At 30.6% G+C, this 15,920-nt stretch overlaps 1 protein-coding gene across 1 annotated transcript in view; it reads right to left on the bottom strand.

Moving 5' to 3' along the window:
- The window catches only part of LOC126888881 (10 kDa heat shock protein, mitochondrial-like), a 46,547-nt gene extending 30,928 nt beyond the window's left edge, over window positions 1-15,619 (bottom strand). Inside the window, exons 1-2 of the mRNA XM_050657311.1 lie at window positions 15,441-15,619; window positions 15,206-15,367 (exon numbers count right to left, since the gene is read on the bottom strand). Of these exons, the coding sequence (XP_050513268.1) occupies window positions 15,206-15,367; window positions 15,441-15,443 (165 nt within the window). The 5' untranslated portion in view covers window positions 15,444-15,619. The remainder of the gene's footprint in view (window positions 1-15,205; window positions 15,368-15,440) is intronic.
- Between the last annotated feature and the right edge of the window lie 301 nt (window positions 15,620-15,920).

Raw genomic sequence — 15,920 nt, 5'->3', positions numbered from 1 at the left:
TAGTTGACTCAGTTATACTGCCCTGCTAAGAAAAAACCCCGTATCTCCAAAATTTTAAAAATTGAGATTTTTGCACGATTTGAATAATTATGATTTATATAACATATTCACATAGAAAAAAATCCGTATTTTACATTTCTAACTATTTTATGAAAGAAAATAGTTTCCCCGTAAACGCCAAAAATGACTTTAGTATAAACCTGGCATTTAACGATTTATAGTAAAAACCGGGTATATGCTCAGCAGATACGGGTTTTTAACGTAGGATAAACGATATGCGAGGTTTTTTCTAAGAAACAGAGCAACCCCGCTAATATAGCGCTGTCATTACAATGTTTTAACTAAGCATATTGTCGTGTAAATCGACATTGTATTATCTTGTTTTGACTTCTAAAGACGTTGTGTGCTATTTAATTAGTGTTGTTATTAGTGGAAAAGGTGGAAAATAATTCGTTTGGTAAGTTTACATTTTTATAATAAAATTTTATTAGGTTAGAGGTAACCTAAATTGTTTTTTTTTTATTTTCAAATGTTTAAATCATTTAACAATAAGATTGTTTTGTTAACAATTGGAAATATTTTAATTGTAGAATCTTGACCTCAAAATATTAAAATTTAACACAAATCACTTAGATAGAATATGACTGGTTACTGAGTTACAGGGTGTTTTGCTTGTATGGTTGTTCGTTTTTTGATATGTTTCTTTTTTTATATAGTAGGAAAAATAAAAGAATACCCATGAACGATCACATCAATCACATTTTATTAAGATAATTAATAATCTATCTCTCTCGTTTGTTATTTATTGAAAAAGAACAGCAAATACAATATATGTGATTGTATGTGATTGACGTGATCGTTCAAGGGTATTCTTTCATTTTTCCGACTGTATATGGCTTTATATAAATATTTATATAGAACTATTATTTATTAGATATGTCTTCGAAGGCAAAGAAAATAATTGCAATGGCGCAAAAGGTAACTGAATTGGACCCAACGTCGAATTCCTCTATTTACAAAGAAGATGATATTCAGCTAGGTGTTCTGGAATCATTACCGTATCCCTTAACTTCTATCACAGTAGAAATAGACATGGTTGAACCAAATAATACTGATGGATGTTTTTAATTGGCCGTTAAAACATGTAATTTGAATCGTGTGGTGGTGAAAGAAATGGGAGTTTCCGATTTTTTTATCTGGAAAGACGTATCATCACAGTAGAAATTAAAAAAGGCAGAGTCACGTGTTTACTTATCACAAGTTGTTAAAGTAATTTTAAAGAGAGAGAGAGCAAAACTTTACACGTTAAAATTTACGATAACGAAGAGTTGATGGAGATTGACTTTTTGCAGAGCAGAGTGTTAACATCTGAGATAAAGGACCCCTCACCTGGGACCACACCTTCTGGGATTGCTCAGAGTAGAAAGGACCAAATAATAAAAAACTTAGGTGAAATTATACCTGAGAACCGTCATCAATTTTGGGAAGAATTACCAACATTAAAATTACCGATTAAAATAATTAATTTTCATTAATTTTTGTATTTTTTTCATTTTTGTATTTTTAAATAAAATTTTTCATAAAAACTTATGTTTTATTCAACAAATCTTCATAGAAAATATCATTAAAATATTTAAATGTTTTGCCTCTCGAGGCAGTTATATAAATTTTATAATAATTACATAGTTAAAACCACGCATAAGACAAAGGACATCGCACACATCTTATGGAAAATATAATGTCACTCAAATTCAATAAAATTTATACGATTAGATTCGTTTTAATATAACGATCAATTCTTATCATTGCGCCAACTCTTAATTATGATTAATTACGGCGCAAATTGCAATTAAAGTTTATCGAAATCACATTTTTGGAGTCCATAAAATGTTAGTTTACAATCATTATTGCTCTGAGTGCTATTCATAACAGCTTAAATCCCGCTGGGCCTAAGCGGATTAGTGAAACTAATCCGCTGATTTATGGAGTACCGAAAATCTGGGTATTTCAAAATATTTTTTCTCTCTCTAACTTATGTACCTACCCATTTGATTTCAGATTTATTTATATCAATTTCTGCTCTTATTTTTGAAAATAGAGAGTTGGCGCAATGATAACATTTGATCGTTAATTTAAAACGAATCTATTGGTATAAATTTTATTGAATTTGAGTGACATTATATTTTCCATAAGATGTGTGCGATGTCCTTTGGATTATACGTGGTTTTAGCTAAGTAAATTTGACATAATTCTTTGCATTCTTAGACCGTATGTCGCGTAACTAATGTCCATATTGTAATTTTGCAATTTTTATTTTTGAAATAACTATGATGCTACATACTCTACCCTAAATGATTTTATGTTATTATTCTACCAAAAGTACAACGGATTAAATAAAAATCTTTAATCGCGTTTTTCTCAAAACTCGCTATAGTGGAGATACGGGGTTCTCTCTTAGTAGGGCAGTATAGATCTGGGTGTTATTCTTGACACTAACTTAAATTTCAACCTACACATTAATAGCATGGTTTTTAAGTCATTAAAGATGCTTGGCTTTGTTAAAAGATGTAGCTATGACTTTACGACTGGTCATTCTTTAAAACTCCTTTATTGTTCTTTGGTTAGACCACATTTAGATTATGCATCGTGTGTTTGGTCACCTCAACATAATTGTCACATTAATAAAATCGATCAAGTTCAGCGTAAATTCTTACGTTATTATGCTTATAAGATGCATCTCACTGGTCAAAGTTATGAGTCTTTACTGCAAATTATTCGACTTGACTCATTACAGAGTCGTCGTCAACATAAAGATCTTTGCTTCTTATATAGCTTAATTCATGGTCATAAATTCTGTACCTCACTCTTAAATAAAATTGGTCTATGTGTACCTTCAATAACCACCCGTTCTGTGACCACCTTCCACGAAATCATTAACCGTACAAACTATGGTTCAAGTTCCTATCTCTGTAAAACTATTAAATTAGCAAACACATTATCTCCGCATATCGATTTCTTTATGAACGACTTTACTGCGTTTTCCTAACAATTACATTTATATTTAACTTAATGTTCTAATTTCAAGACTGATTTGTTTATTACTATTATTGTCTTTGTTCTAAGATAAGTTGTATTTGTCAATTGCAAAATGTCTTAGATATGTATTTATATTTTTTACTTTATATTATAGGACTAGCTCTCAATTATTGTTAAATGAGAGCAAGTAATTTTATTTTTTTGTTGTTGTTTATTATGTATTTACCAACTTTGTACCTACTAGTACTAGATCTTATTTTGAATTGTTTTTATAATTTGTGACATTTTAATTGTATCATGTACTAATGGACTTCGGTCCATCAATAAATAATAAATATCCACTGCAAAATCCATTTTTTGAGGTGTCTTTAAAAATTTGCTACTGTTGGCTTATTTTTCAATATTTTTCCTTAAATTTTTTTTGAACATTGTTTGAATTATACTGAATATAATGCTTATTTCATTTAAAAATAAAATAATTTTATCATACTTTAAAAAAAAGTTCACAAATATGTGCTTGAAATATTGTTTTCCACCTACCTCTACCGAAAGTATACTTTTCCGGACCTGATTGTAGGGAGCAAAGTTGTACTTTTCCTCCCTAGGGAGGAAATGTAAAAGTGACGTCATGGTATTTCATTCATGAAATAGAACTTATTGACGCCCTGTACAATATCTATTTTCTATTACATATGTATCTATACATTTTAACGTTTATTTATAAAACACCCTGTATTTTGCAGAATGGTAAAAAACAGTAAATTGTTATTTTGATTTAACAATGTTTACATTAATAATTTGACTTATATTTGACAGTTGACAGTTATATTGTACCTACTTGTTAGTTTTAATTTTAATAAATTTTGTTGGTTAGTTACATAAATAAATTAAGTAAAAATGAAAAATGACTTGTTATTAATTTGAGGATGGTGGAAAAGTATGTATAACATCGGAGTAAAGTGCCGCTACTCCGCTAAGCGTCGGGCAGTAAACTTCATTCTCGGGAGGAAAAGTACCACTTTCCTCCCTTGTTATACAAATAGCTATTTCAAACCCTACGGCCATCTTAAGGATAGCTGTGACACGATTTTGATAGGCAATCCATGCAAGTTGTATTTGTCTATGTATGAAATTTAATAAAAAAAAATGTTTCATCCGGAAAGCAGATGGGTGCAGATCAACCTATATTCAGATCTTAAGACTATTATAACAAGAATGGAATGATTTTTTGTGTGCATTTTTACTCCGTATAAAACTGTGGGATAAAAATTAAACGAAATTAAAAATCTTAATAAAAAATTTATAATCAAGTTAAACAAAGAGTGCAATGGGCCAGACATGTGATAAGAATGGGAGAGGATAGGCTACCAAAACGAGCACTGAATGCTAGAATGCAAGGAAAGAGACCGGTTGGGAAGCCACGAAAGCACTGGGAAGACACAATAAACAGCGATGCACAAGCCCTTTTAGGAGCCCGTGTATGGAGAAGAGCAGCCACAGACAGGCAAGGGTGGAGGCAAAAAATAAAGGAGGCTCAATTTGGGCTGTAGTGCCGTAGAAGAAGAAGAAACAAAGAGTAAGAAACATGAAAATAGAAAAGTTTTTAAAAAATTACAAAAAAAACAGACGTCAAGAAACTTGAGGGGGAGACCGAAGACTTCTATAATAAACTACAGGATGTCATTGACAAGATACAGAAGAACGAAAATATAATTATTCTTGAAGACCTCAATGCACGAATAGGAAACGACAGAATAGATAATATCACACAACAATTCAATGAACATAAATCGAACCGAAATGGAGAATACCTTGTTGAATTCTGTACCCAAACAAATCTTTTTCGCATATTTCAAGCAAGTTGTGTTTTGACAGTGGAAGCATACATAAATTGTTCTTTTTGTCTTTTTATAGTGGCAATAAGAACAGTCTATTTTTTTAATTTTTCAACTCTTATTTCTGGACGCCATTGAGGTTTATTTATACTCAGTAATCTGGATAAAAAATAATTTTTAATAAGTCTGTATGTGTTGTATATTGCATGTATTGTATACTGTATGTTACATTTAATTAAGCAAATTCATATTTATTGTTAGTAGGATTTCTATTTCAATAAAGAATTTCAATTTCAGTAAGTATATCGCATATGCTCAACTCTAGTTTTCTAGGTATGGATGGAACTTTCTAGTCTTCTATTCTCTGCCTCATCAAGCCATTTTAAAATACTAGTCATTATTCCCACATTTTACCTTTTTTGACTAACTGGGTTCCCCATCCATATTCCCTATCCAAATAAAATAGACCAAAAATTAAGACCAAATCAAGCTGGCTTCCGAGCAAATAAGTCATGTATAGACCAGATCTGCAAGCTCAGAATGATCATCGAGCAGTCAGTGGAATGGCAAAGTAAACTATATCTAAACTTCATTGACTTTGGAAAGGCGTTCGATATCCTACATAGAGAAAAATTGTGGGAAATAGTATGGGATACCTGACAAATTCTAAAGAATGATGAAGTTGTTTTATGAAAACACCACAGCATTATACGACGGGAATTTAACAGAACCAATCGACAATTTTGTACAACTAAATTTTGAAAGAGTTAGGTTCATTTATGAATGTGTTGGATAATAAATATTCTAACTATGAAATTTTAAATGGTAGAACGTTGAAGGAAATTTATGAGACAATTGGTCACATCATACTAAACTTAATTAATACGTCACTGGATGCTGGTAAGGTGCCAAATCAGCTTAAAACTAGTACAATTATTCCTATCCAAAAGATCAGTAATACAAATAAAGCTGAGGAATTTAGACCTATTAATACATTACCGACAATTGAGAAACTCCTGGAGCTAGTTGTTTATGAGCAATTAATGGAACATGAAAAAGGAATTCAATTTTAATAGAAAATCAATCTGGGTTTAGAAAGAACCATTCTTGTGAAACTGCATTACAACTAACAATCTGCAAGCTAAAGAATGATATAAAAGATGGTCATCTACGCCGCCTATGGATTGTAGTGAGTAGTCGGTTGTAATCTGAGCTCCCGAAAAAGTAACATTTTAATAAGGAAATTCAGCGAAAAATTTCCTAATTTTTCAGTAGTGTGAATATAAAATAGTTTTGGTGCTGTGAGTTGAAAAAAAAAAATTGGAACACTATGGTTATTACAAGAGAAGTAAAAGAAGCTATTGAAAATGCTGTAAGTCAAGCCATTATAAAAAGTCTCCAAAATAAAGATATTATAAAAAGTCTTACTGATAATGTCGCCGTAGCCATTATAAATACCATTGAAATCCGTCTAGGTAATTTAGAAGAAACAGTGGCGTCACTTAAAGTGGATATTAACTCCACTAAAACAAACTTGGAGCGCAAAATAGAAGAATTGAACGAGAAATTTGATCGACTAGATCAAGGGAACCGGCGCATGTGTCTACGAATTTTTAATCTAAAGGAAAAGGAGAAAGAAGACACCAGAAACGAAATAATTAACCTAATAAATTCTAAAATGGGTTTAAATTTAAAATATGAAGATATTAACTTATGTTATCGAATTGGTAAACAAAACAAGGATAAAGCTAGGGCTGTGTATCTTAAATTAAATACAATCGAGAATAAGCAAACAGTCTACGCTAAGAAGAAGCTACTAAAGGGTACTGGGGTAGTTATTAAGGAAGATCTCACTAACTTAAAATTGGAATTGGTAAATCAGCTAACCAGTCTTGTGGGTTTAAAAAATGTGTCGACTGACAATGGTAAAATCTACGTCTGTCGAAACGGTAACGTAAAAATAATAAAAAATTCTAAAGACTTTGATGAATACAGAACTCATTATAATTTGTAAATAATATGTGTTTTATCAATTGTATTATTGCTAATGCTCTCTAGGTTTTAAGGCTTTAAATTTTTGTTTTCGATACCATTTTTCTATTTCGCTTTAATAAACGATTGATTAAATTTTGGGATATCAGGTACAATTTATGACTAAATGCTTGAATATCTAGAAATTTTAGATAATAGTCAGGAAATCGATACAAAAGAATATAATAATTTTCAAGATTACTTACTTGAACTGGAGAGGGTAAAATGGGAGAATGGAATTGGTGTGATTCACTTTAATATTCGAAGTTTACAAAAGCATTTTGATGAACTGCTCATATATTTAGAATCAGGTAAGGATCTTTTGGACATAATTATTTTATCCGAAACTAGGGAGGTAAATATAAATGATTTTCATATTCCGAATTACGGAATATATTATAATGAATCGTGTATAAATAAATGCGATGGTACGGTGATTTATATAAAAGATAGTATATCATCTACAATTAGTACTATAGAGATAAATGATAGTAAATTTCTCCGCGTGAAATTTTTAACGAAACATTTAAATACTTATTATTCAGTTGGGATAACTGCCTATTATCGACCACCTGCAACAAATACTCAAATATTCTTAAACGATCTGGAACAATATCTGCAGCAGTTGGATATGCAACATCTTGAAGTTTATGTAGGTGATATAAATATCGACTTGTTAAAATCCTATACACCCGATACAACTAGGTATCTAAACATATTAAATACATATGGTTTCATCTCTCATATAAATAAACCTACAAGAGTTACTTCTGATTCTAAGACAACAATAGATCATATATTTATTAGGAAAACTAATAATATAGAAAGTAAAATTGATATAGATTCGATAGTTTTTCAAACCGATATGACAGATCATTTTTCGCCATTTGTTTTGATATCCTTTAAAAGCTGTGACAGTATAAATACAGAACATAAAGAAAAAAATTACAACAAAAAAATTGACTTTAAAAAAATAAATAATTATTTAAAAAATGAATCATGGTCTGAAGTAATTAATAATAATAATGTTCAAATTTCTTACAACAATTTCATTAATAAAATAAACACAATTACAAACTCTTTCACTAAAATTGTTGTCAACAAAAATAACAAATACAAAAAATTACAACCATGGATATCTACGGCAATAATAACATCCATTCATAAACGTCATATCCTCAAAAAACAACTAAATAAAACGCCTACACCCATTCTAGAAGCACAGTATAAGGAATATAGAAATAAACTTAATGTGTTAATAAAAAAACAGAAAAATGATTACTATAAACAAAAATTATACGGTACTCATGGGAATACTAAAAAATTATGGAATATTATTAATGAGGTTGCAGGAAGTAAAAATACACTAGATATTTCTAATATTGATATTGTTAATGAAAATGGGGACTGCGTTAAAAATAATACAGATAAGGCAAATGTGCTTAATAATTTTTTTATAAACTTAGGAATGAAAATGGCAAATAAAATAGAAAATTCAAATTTACCTGATAATTTGTTGAGAGATGTTTATATAGAATCGTCTATTTTCTTAAAACCGGTAACGCAGGCCGAAATAACTATTTTGATATCTAATTTAAAGAATAATTGTTCTCCTGGTCCCGATAAGATTAGTAGCAAATTAATAAAATATATTCATCTTAATATATTGGGCCCATTAACCCATATAATAAATCTCAGTCTCTCAACAGGACAAATACCTACGCAATGGAAGCAATCTATAGTTTCTCCCATTTTCAAAAGCGGTTCTAGAAATAAACTAACTAATTATCGACCGATATCTGTAATAAATAACTTTGCTAAATTATTTGAAAAAGTATTAACAAATAGATTGGTTAGCTTTCTGGATCAGCATAATGTTCTTTCTAAAATTCAATACGGTTTCAGAAAAAAATCCTGTACAGAAGATGCCGCATTGAATCTAGTTGAAACAATAATTAAAGCTCTCGATAATTCTAAAAAATTCCTAGCATTCTTTCTGGATTTGGCTAAAGCCTTTGACACGGTATCTCATGCCAAACTGTTAGGTAAATTGAATAATTATGCTATTCGGGGTATTGCATTAGATCTTTTTAAAAATTATTTAACAAACAGAACGCAGCAAACTAAAATCGGTGACAAAATAAGCACTAATATTAATGTTCAGATGGGGATACCACAAGGAACGGTGTTAGGACCTATTTTATTTCTCGTATACATAAGTAGTATTGCAACAATCCAGAATTTTGAGGGACAGTTGGTATGTTACGCAGATGATACTGCACTCATAATTACAGGAAATACTTGGGAAGAAGTGCATTTTGCGACAGAGGTTTGTCTTAAAAATATTAGAATTTGGCTAAATCATAATCTTTTAACTTTAAATGTCGAGAAAACAAAATATGTAACATTTTCCCCAACAGTTACGGACCAACCATCTTTAAAGATTAGACTGCATAATCCCAGATGTAAAGATAATATATGTGATTGCCCCATACTAGAACAAACCCCTGTAATAAAATATTTGGGTGTTATGATTGATCATCACACAAGGTGGTCACATCATATTACCTATGTCTCTAAACGTATAAGAGCTTTAATACATAAATTTTATAAAGTAAGGTTCATCCTATCTAAGTCCAATCTTATTATGATGTATAATTCATTAGTTGAATCAGTTCTAAGATATTGTATAACTATTTGGGGTGGTGCATTCTCTACTAATTTAAAAAATTTGCAAACTACACAAAATATTTTACTTAGAATAATATTTAAAAAACCTAGATTACACTCAACATCTCTACTCTACCAAGAAACAAAATTATTCAAAATACGTCAAATTTATATACACCAATGTCTCCTAAGGACCCAATTTTCAAAAGTAAAAAACAATAAAAAAACTTCAATTACTAGAGCAGCTACTAATCTACATCTAAATACTAATTTATTTAAAAAAACTGTGACGCAGAGATCATTTTCCTATTATGGTCCTAAACTATTTAATATGTTACCAACGCATTTAAAAGAAATTAATATAAGACATAAATTTAGTAAAGAAGTAAATAGTTTAATTATCAGTAACCCGGAAATGTTTAAAATATTTGAAAATGTTTGAATTTGATTTGCACAACCAATTCGTATTTTCTCCTTTTTTACTCTTTCATCTAATCATCTAATAAAAAAAAAAAACTAAATCACATAAACAGTTAAAATCTAAAAAGAAATGTATCGATTTGCTATTGTTATTGAATGTTTTGATTTATATTTTACTTTAATTTATACATATTATAGACAGTGTATTTAATAAATTATATGTACATTGTATATTATATTGACTGACATCAGTGGGAGGTATCCGACAAACAGATGCCTTGTGTCTAGGTCTGCCTCCGGATGAATCAGTCAGTATAAGTATATTAATTAGGTCTGTTATATGTATATTGTATAATAACTAAGTGGTTGAATAAATTATTTGATTAAAAAAAAAATGGTAAATATACTACTGGAGTTTTTTTGGATCTGAAAAGAGCTTTTGAAACCATTGATAGAAACATTTTATTAGCTAAAATTGAACAATATAGAGTTTCCGGTAAGGTTTTAAGTTGGTTTGAAGATTATCTAAGCAATCGCAGACAAAAAGTATGTTTTAATAATACAGTATCGACTGAGAAAGACATTTTGGTAGGGGTACCTCAAGGTAGTGTCCTTGGACCACTCCTCTTCATACTGTATATAAATGATATAAATTTGTTTTTGGATTGTGAATTTATCAATCTTTTTGCTGATGATACTTTGATAGCATGTAGTGATGTTAAGTTAGAGAATGCTGTAGAGAAGATGAACAGAACACTTGATCGAGTTAATAAATACCTCAACATGAATAAATTAAAACTAAATATTGATAAAACCAAAGCTGTTATTTTTACTACTAAATATAAGTATAGTTTAATAAATTTAAATCTGATTAATTTACACTTTAACAATGAAGAGATCAAAATTGTAAAAACGGCAAAATATTTAGGTTTTCAGCTTGATAACGTGCTGTCATTTGATGACATTTTGAGTATATAAGTAAAAAAATTTCAAAAAAATTGTACTTTTTCACCAGAATAGCTCAAAATCTGTCGACTGAGACTAAAGTAACTGTATATAATACAATAATACAGCCACACTTTGATTACTGTGCATCGATTGTATATTTATTCAGTCTTAATAAAATTAGTCAGTTACAAAAACTTCAAAATAGAGGGATACGCATCATATTAAGAACTAGTAGAATAACGCCAATCGATGGCTTAACTTGCAAATCGGCTAACTCCATTTTACCGGCAAGTAGTTTTAATGAAATAATATAACTTTTTGTGAGAAATATCCCAGTTATAACATAATATGTTGAGGATGGAGTTGTCCATTTTTAACCTAACTATTTACTATGCGAATTGAGGAGTTACCCAATATACCAATTCTGTGATTTTAAGAAGTTTGTTTGTGTTCCTGTAAAGTTTTAAAAAACGGAGTTAGCCGCTGTGCAAGTTAAGCCATCGCAATATTGATTATGTTAAAATCACTTGAATGGTTGTCAGTTCGTCAACGTTTACATTACCTAACCATGGTTTTTGTGTATAAAATATTGAACTCGTTGGCTCCATCTTACTTTCAAAAATATGTTTCTTTTCAGAGAGATGTACATGATTATAATACAAGGGGTACAAATAATCTACATATTGTTGAGTTTAAAAATAGCTTTATGATGAATTTTTTAATTTGCAAAGGGTTTAGAGAATATAATGAACTACCTCTCGATTTAAGAACTTGTAGAAACATTAATACATTCAAGTACAGTTTAAAAAAATATATTATAGAGAATAAGATGTGTCGAATGTATTTGTGTTGCCTTGTATGTATACTTATTGTGCTTACATTAATCGCATTGGTATTTTATTCAAATGTTTGTGGCTTTCGATATTGACATTTTAATTAGTTTCAGTTTTTTACTTTTTAAATTTTAAATTATCAAATGTTTGTGGCTTTAGGTATTGACATTTTAAATTAGTTTTAGTTTTTTACTTTTTAAATTATGTTATGGACTATATCAATACTTGTATTGTTTTGACTATATGTACTTTAGCATGTTTGTATTAGGTTATCCTCTTTCAAAAAAATAAATAAAGTATTATTACAAAACAAGCATTGGAATTCCAACCTAAAGGAAAACGGAAACAGGGGAGGCATCATACATGGAAGAAAACAATTATTAAAGAAGCAGAAAGCGTCAGCCTAACCTGGAAAGGAGTTAGAGAAAAAGCACAAGATTGGCAAAAATGGAGAATGACAGTAGATGCCCTATGTTCCAGTGGGAACGAAGAGGATAAGTAAGTAAGTAAGGGTTCCCCATCCAGTTTACCTTTTCACGGCGGGAAACGACTGTAGTTGCTAAAACTTTCGGTGCCCCGTAGACAGGAAACAACTCAAGTCAAATACACAGAGCATGTGATCCATTCAGTAAATGATTCATTGACAATTAAAATTAATTGCTGAAGCAATTTTTATACAGTTGATAATCATCATCATCATGGCTTATTCACTCCTGGCAGAGTGTTTGCCACCCTTTTGCGCTCTCTGATTCATTTGTTGCGGAGAATCAGTCCGCTGTTGTCTTTTATTATTATATGAATTATTATATGTGTGTGAATTTGCCCTGTCTACAATTTTCCTCCATTCTTTCTGGTCCTTACAATGCTCCTTCCAATTGTAGATTCTCAGCTTCTTTATGTCTCGTAAGACTTGATCTCTCCATCTTGTTTTGGGTCTTCCCTTTGGTCTCTTTGTTGTTGGTCTCCACCCAGTTATTCGCTTTAACGTAGAATCTGGGTTAGCTCTTCTGTGTGTCCCAGCCACCTGAGCCTTTGCGCCTTCAAGAACTTGATTATGTCTTCACACTGGATGACTTCTTTAATTTCTTCATTGGTTAATCTTCTAAATTCGCCTACACTTATCCTCAGTGGTCCCATTATTCATTGAATTATCTTTCTCTCTAAGATTTCTAACCTCATTTCATCTTTTTGTGTTAGGCACATCGTCTCTGCATAGTTGATAATACATAACAGTCTTATCTACTTTCTCAACGATATCGTGTTACATGTGATTTCATCACTTTTTATGTAGGTACAATGTATTTGATTGTTGATTAGTTTACACGGAAGCGCTGTTTGCACCCGTCCAGCCGGTCACATTATAGTAAACCGGTACTGTACCGAAAGGGTTAAATAGAAAATACTCACACAAACACCCCTTTTTACATGCAAATCACACCTTGAGAGTAAATATCTTTCGAATAAAAATTGAAATTATCAGCTTTTAAAATTCAAACAAAGGGAGTGTAGACACATTGTATGAGTTATCTGCTAATTACAGTGTATCAAGAAACAGCCACAGCCATCATTGGAATTTGACATTATTTTTTTTTCGTTTTTGAACTTACAGCTGGAGTGAATGCTAAAGTTATATATAAAACAAATACAAAAAAACTTTAATCTGAAAAAGAAGAATCAGCAACCAGAGATACACCAATTGGGACCTAAGTGACGTAACACCACCAGTAGATGTTCTATTTGTCATACACCAATTTTTTTGGAATAGGCAATAATGACATCTTCAAATTTTGCCTATTTTGAGGAGTCATAACTTTTTTATTTTCTGATGTATTTTGGCAAACTTTTTTTTCTTTAACTTGAATAATTTTAGGTCTAAGTTTCTTTAGAGTTGTGTGTTCAATATGATGTTTCATATCAGTGTATTATTTGTTCACGACTGTTTTTTGACTAACATCTAGCATAATAGGGAACTTGCAAAAAATTTTAAATTCGAAATGTTATAAATCACAACAGAACATAATTTAAAACATGTATCAAAGATAAAAAAGTTTCGTTTGGCTCCTAAAGATGATTAAAAATTCAAATTATACCAGCCAACCCAAAACACGTCGTGACGTCATCAGGCTATATGTTTACATTCTGAACCAACAAAGTAAACAAAATTGTATATAATTTTAAATTACGACATTGTAACGTCAGTAGAAAATGCAGTTATGTGACGTTATAAGTGTTTTTGATTGTTTGAACTATTCATAGAAAATATGTACTTTTACAAAATGGTTTTATTTTCCATAGTAAACCTTCTTTCCTTTCCTTCAATAAATATATCAAACTCCAATCTCAAAAAACTGGTTCTATTATTACAATGACATACGATAAATGTCATTAGAATATAAATATTTTTCCTTTATTCCGCGACGAGCTGGCCAAATACCCAAGTAGGTGGAGGCCAATAAACTAAAGAAGCAGAAGAATATATATTCTGCAATTCCTTGGATATATTTAAAAACCATTTGTTGAACATACAATGTTAGTGATATAATTACTATCAACAATTTTTTAAGCTTAAACTTTGTTTGTTTTTTATATCGTAATGTTCTTTTTTTCCTTTAACTTATTAGCTTTGTTATCCAATACATATTATAATATTTGTTCTTTGTGTTGACACTGTGGTTTTGCTTTTATCTTTGTAATATTTTTTCTTGTAATAATAATTTCTGAATTGGGCTTACCCGTGAAAAAAAAATAAGAGATAATGATATACCTAAATAAAGAATATCCCTAAATATAACCATAAACGGAACCATATAGTTAAACTATGTGACGTCACGGGTCGTTTAAACTATTTTAAAATACAGAAGACTTCAAATTTGTACTTCTAAGTCATTATGAGTTTTTGAAGCGTGAAATTTTGGAAATCTCATTTTTATACAAAACTGAACATTATGTAATAAAAAAAATGGTGCAAATTCCCTATTGCAATATGTAGCATAAATGATGGGGTGCGTTCGGACAACCATAGCGGCTGACTGTCAGCAGAAATCGGCTGAGTGGTTGTATCAAGACGGGATAGGGAAAGTTTAGTAAATCTTTCAGCGGCTGACTTCCAGCGGTAACGTCTGACAGCTACTGCTGGCTCAGCTGCCCAGCCGCTGTGGTCGTCCTAACGCACCCATGTTTACCTCTTAAATATAAGACTTTTACAGTACATACAACGTTTAATTTATTTGAATCCTAAGACAAAAACCCAGATTAATCCTTTTAAATGCTCAAAATTTTAACTTCTTGCCTTAGTTAATTTGGGGTATGAAATACCCCGGAACACCCCTCGTCTTAATTTATCTATGCACACTAACGCAGGGTTAAGGGTTAAACCATGTTTATAAGAACTATGAAAAAAAAAAAGTAGAAGTTTGATACATTTTCACTTACTTGTAGTCTAGCTCCTTGTCCCACTGCAACAACAGTACCTTGTAAAACTTTATCTTGTGCTTTTTCCGGAAGAACAATACCACCTTTAGTTTTCGACACTGCTTCAAACTTTTTAATGAGGATTCTATCAAAAAGTGGGATCAATCTTTTAGCTGCTCCTGACTAAAGAAAATGTCGTTAAATATACTTAAAAACATTATAAATCATTTAAATGTTATTTTAAACACTTTCTTACCATTTTAGTGATTGTGAGAAATTTATTATACAATTATTAGAAAAACGTGGTGGTTTCGAACACGTTAGAAATTTCTGGAAGGAAGAACTTAGCACCCGGCTCCGGTTCGGTTATGACTTTGAGTGGACTTTGACTTTGACTTATGACACGGCACACGAGACATGCACACTCGATTCTAGATCCTGACATAGCCACCTTTACATAACAAGCCATGAAGAGAAAAAGGCAACATCGCAATTGATGACGTGCGTAGTCCGACTTTCAGACTACAATTTTAAGGTAGAAATTCTGGTAAAATTTATAGTATTTTTTGAGTCGAACAAGAAAATATTATTAATTAGAAGTTTGTACAAAATAAAATTAAAAGTACTTCCTTGTAAGTAACGTTTATTATACAACAAAAAAACCAATAACAAGAATATACATGGGATTAATTTTTTTCGAATCCTAAAAAAACTAATGAGTATTTTTCAAAAATTT

This window comes from Diabrotica virgifera, chromosome 7, assembly GCF_917563875.1.
Source record: "Diabrotica virgifera virgifera chromosome 7, PGI_DIABVI_V3a".
Classification (NCBI taxonomy): Eukaryota; Metazoa; Arthropoda; class Insecta; order Coleoptera; family Chrysomelidae; genus Diabrotica; species Diabrotica virgifera.
The sequence above is the reverse complement of the archived record's forward strand: the minus strand, read 5'-3'. Positions and strand labels throughout refer to the sequence as shown.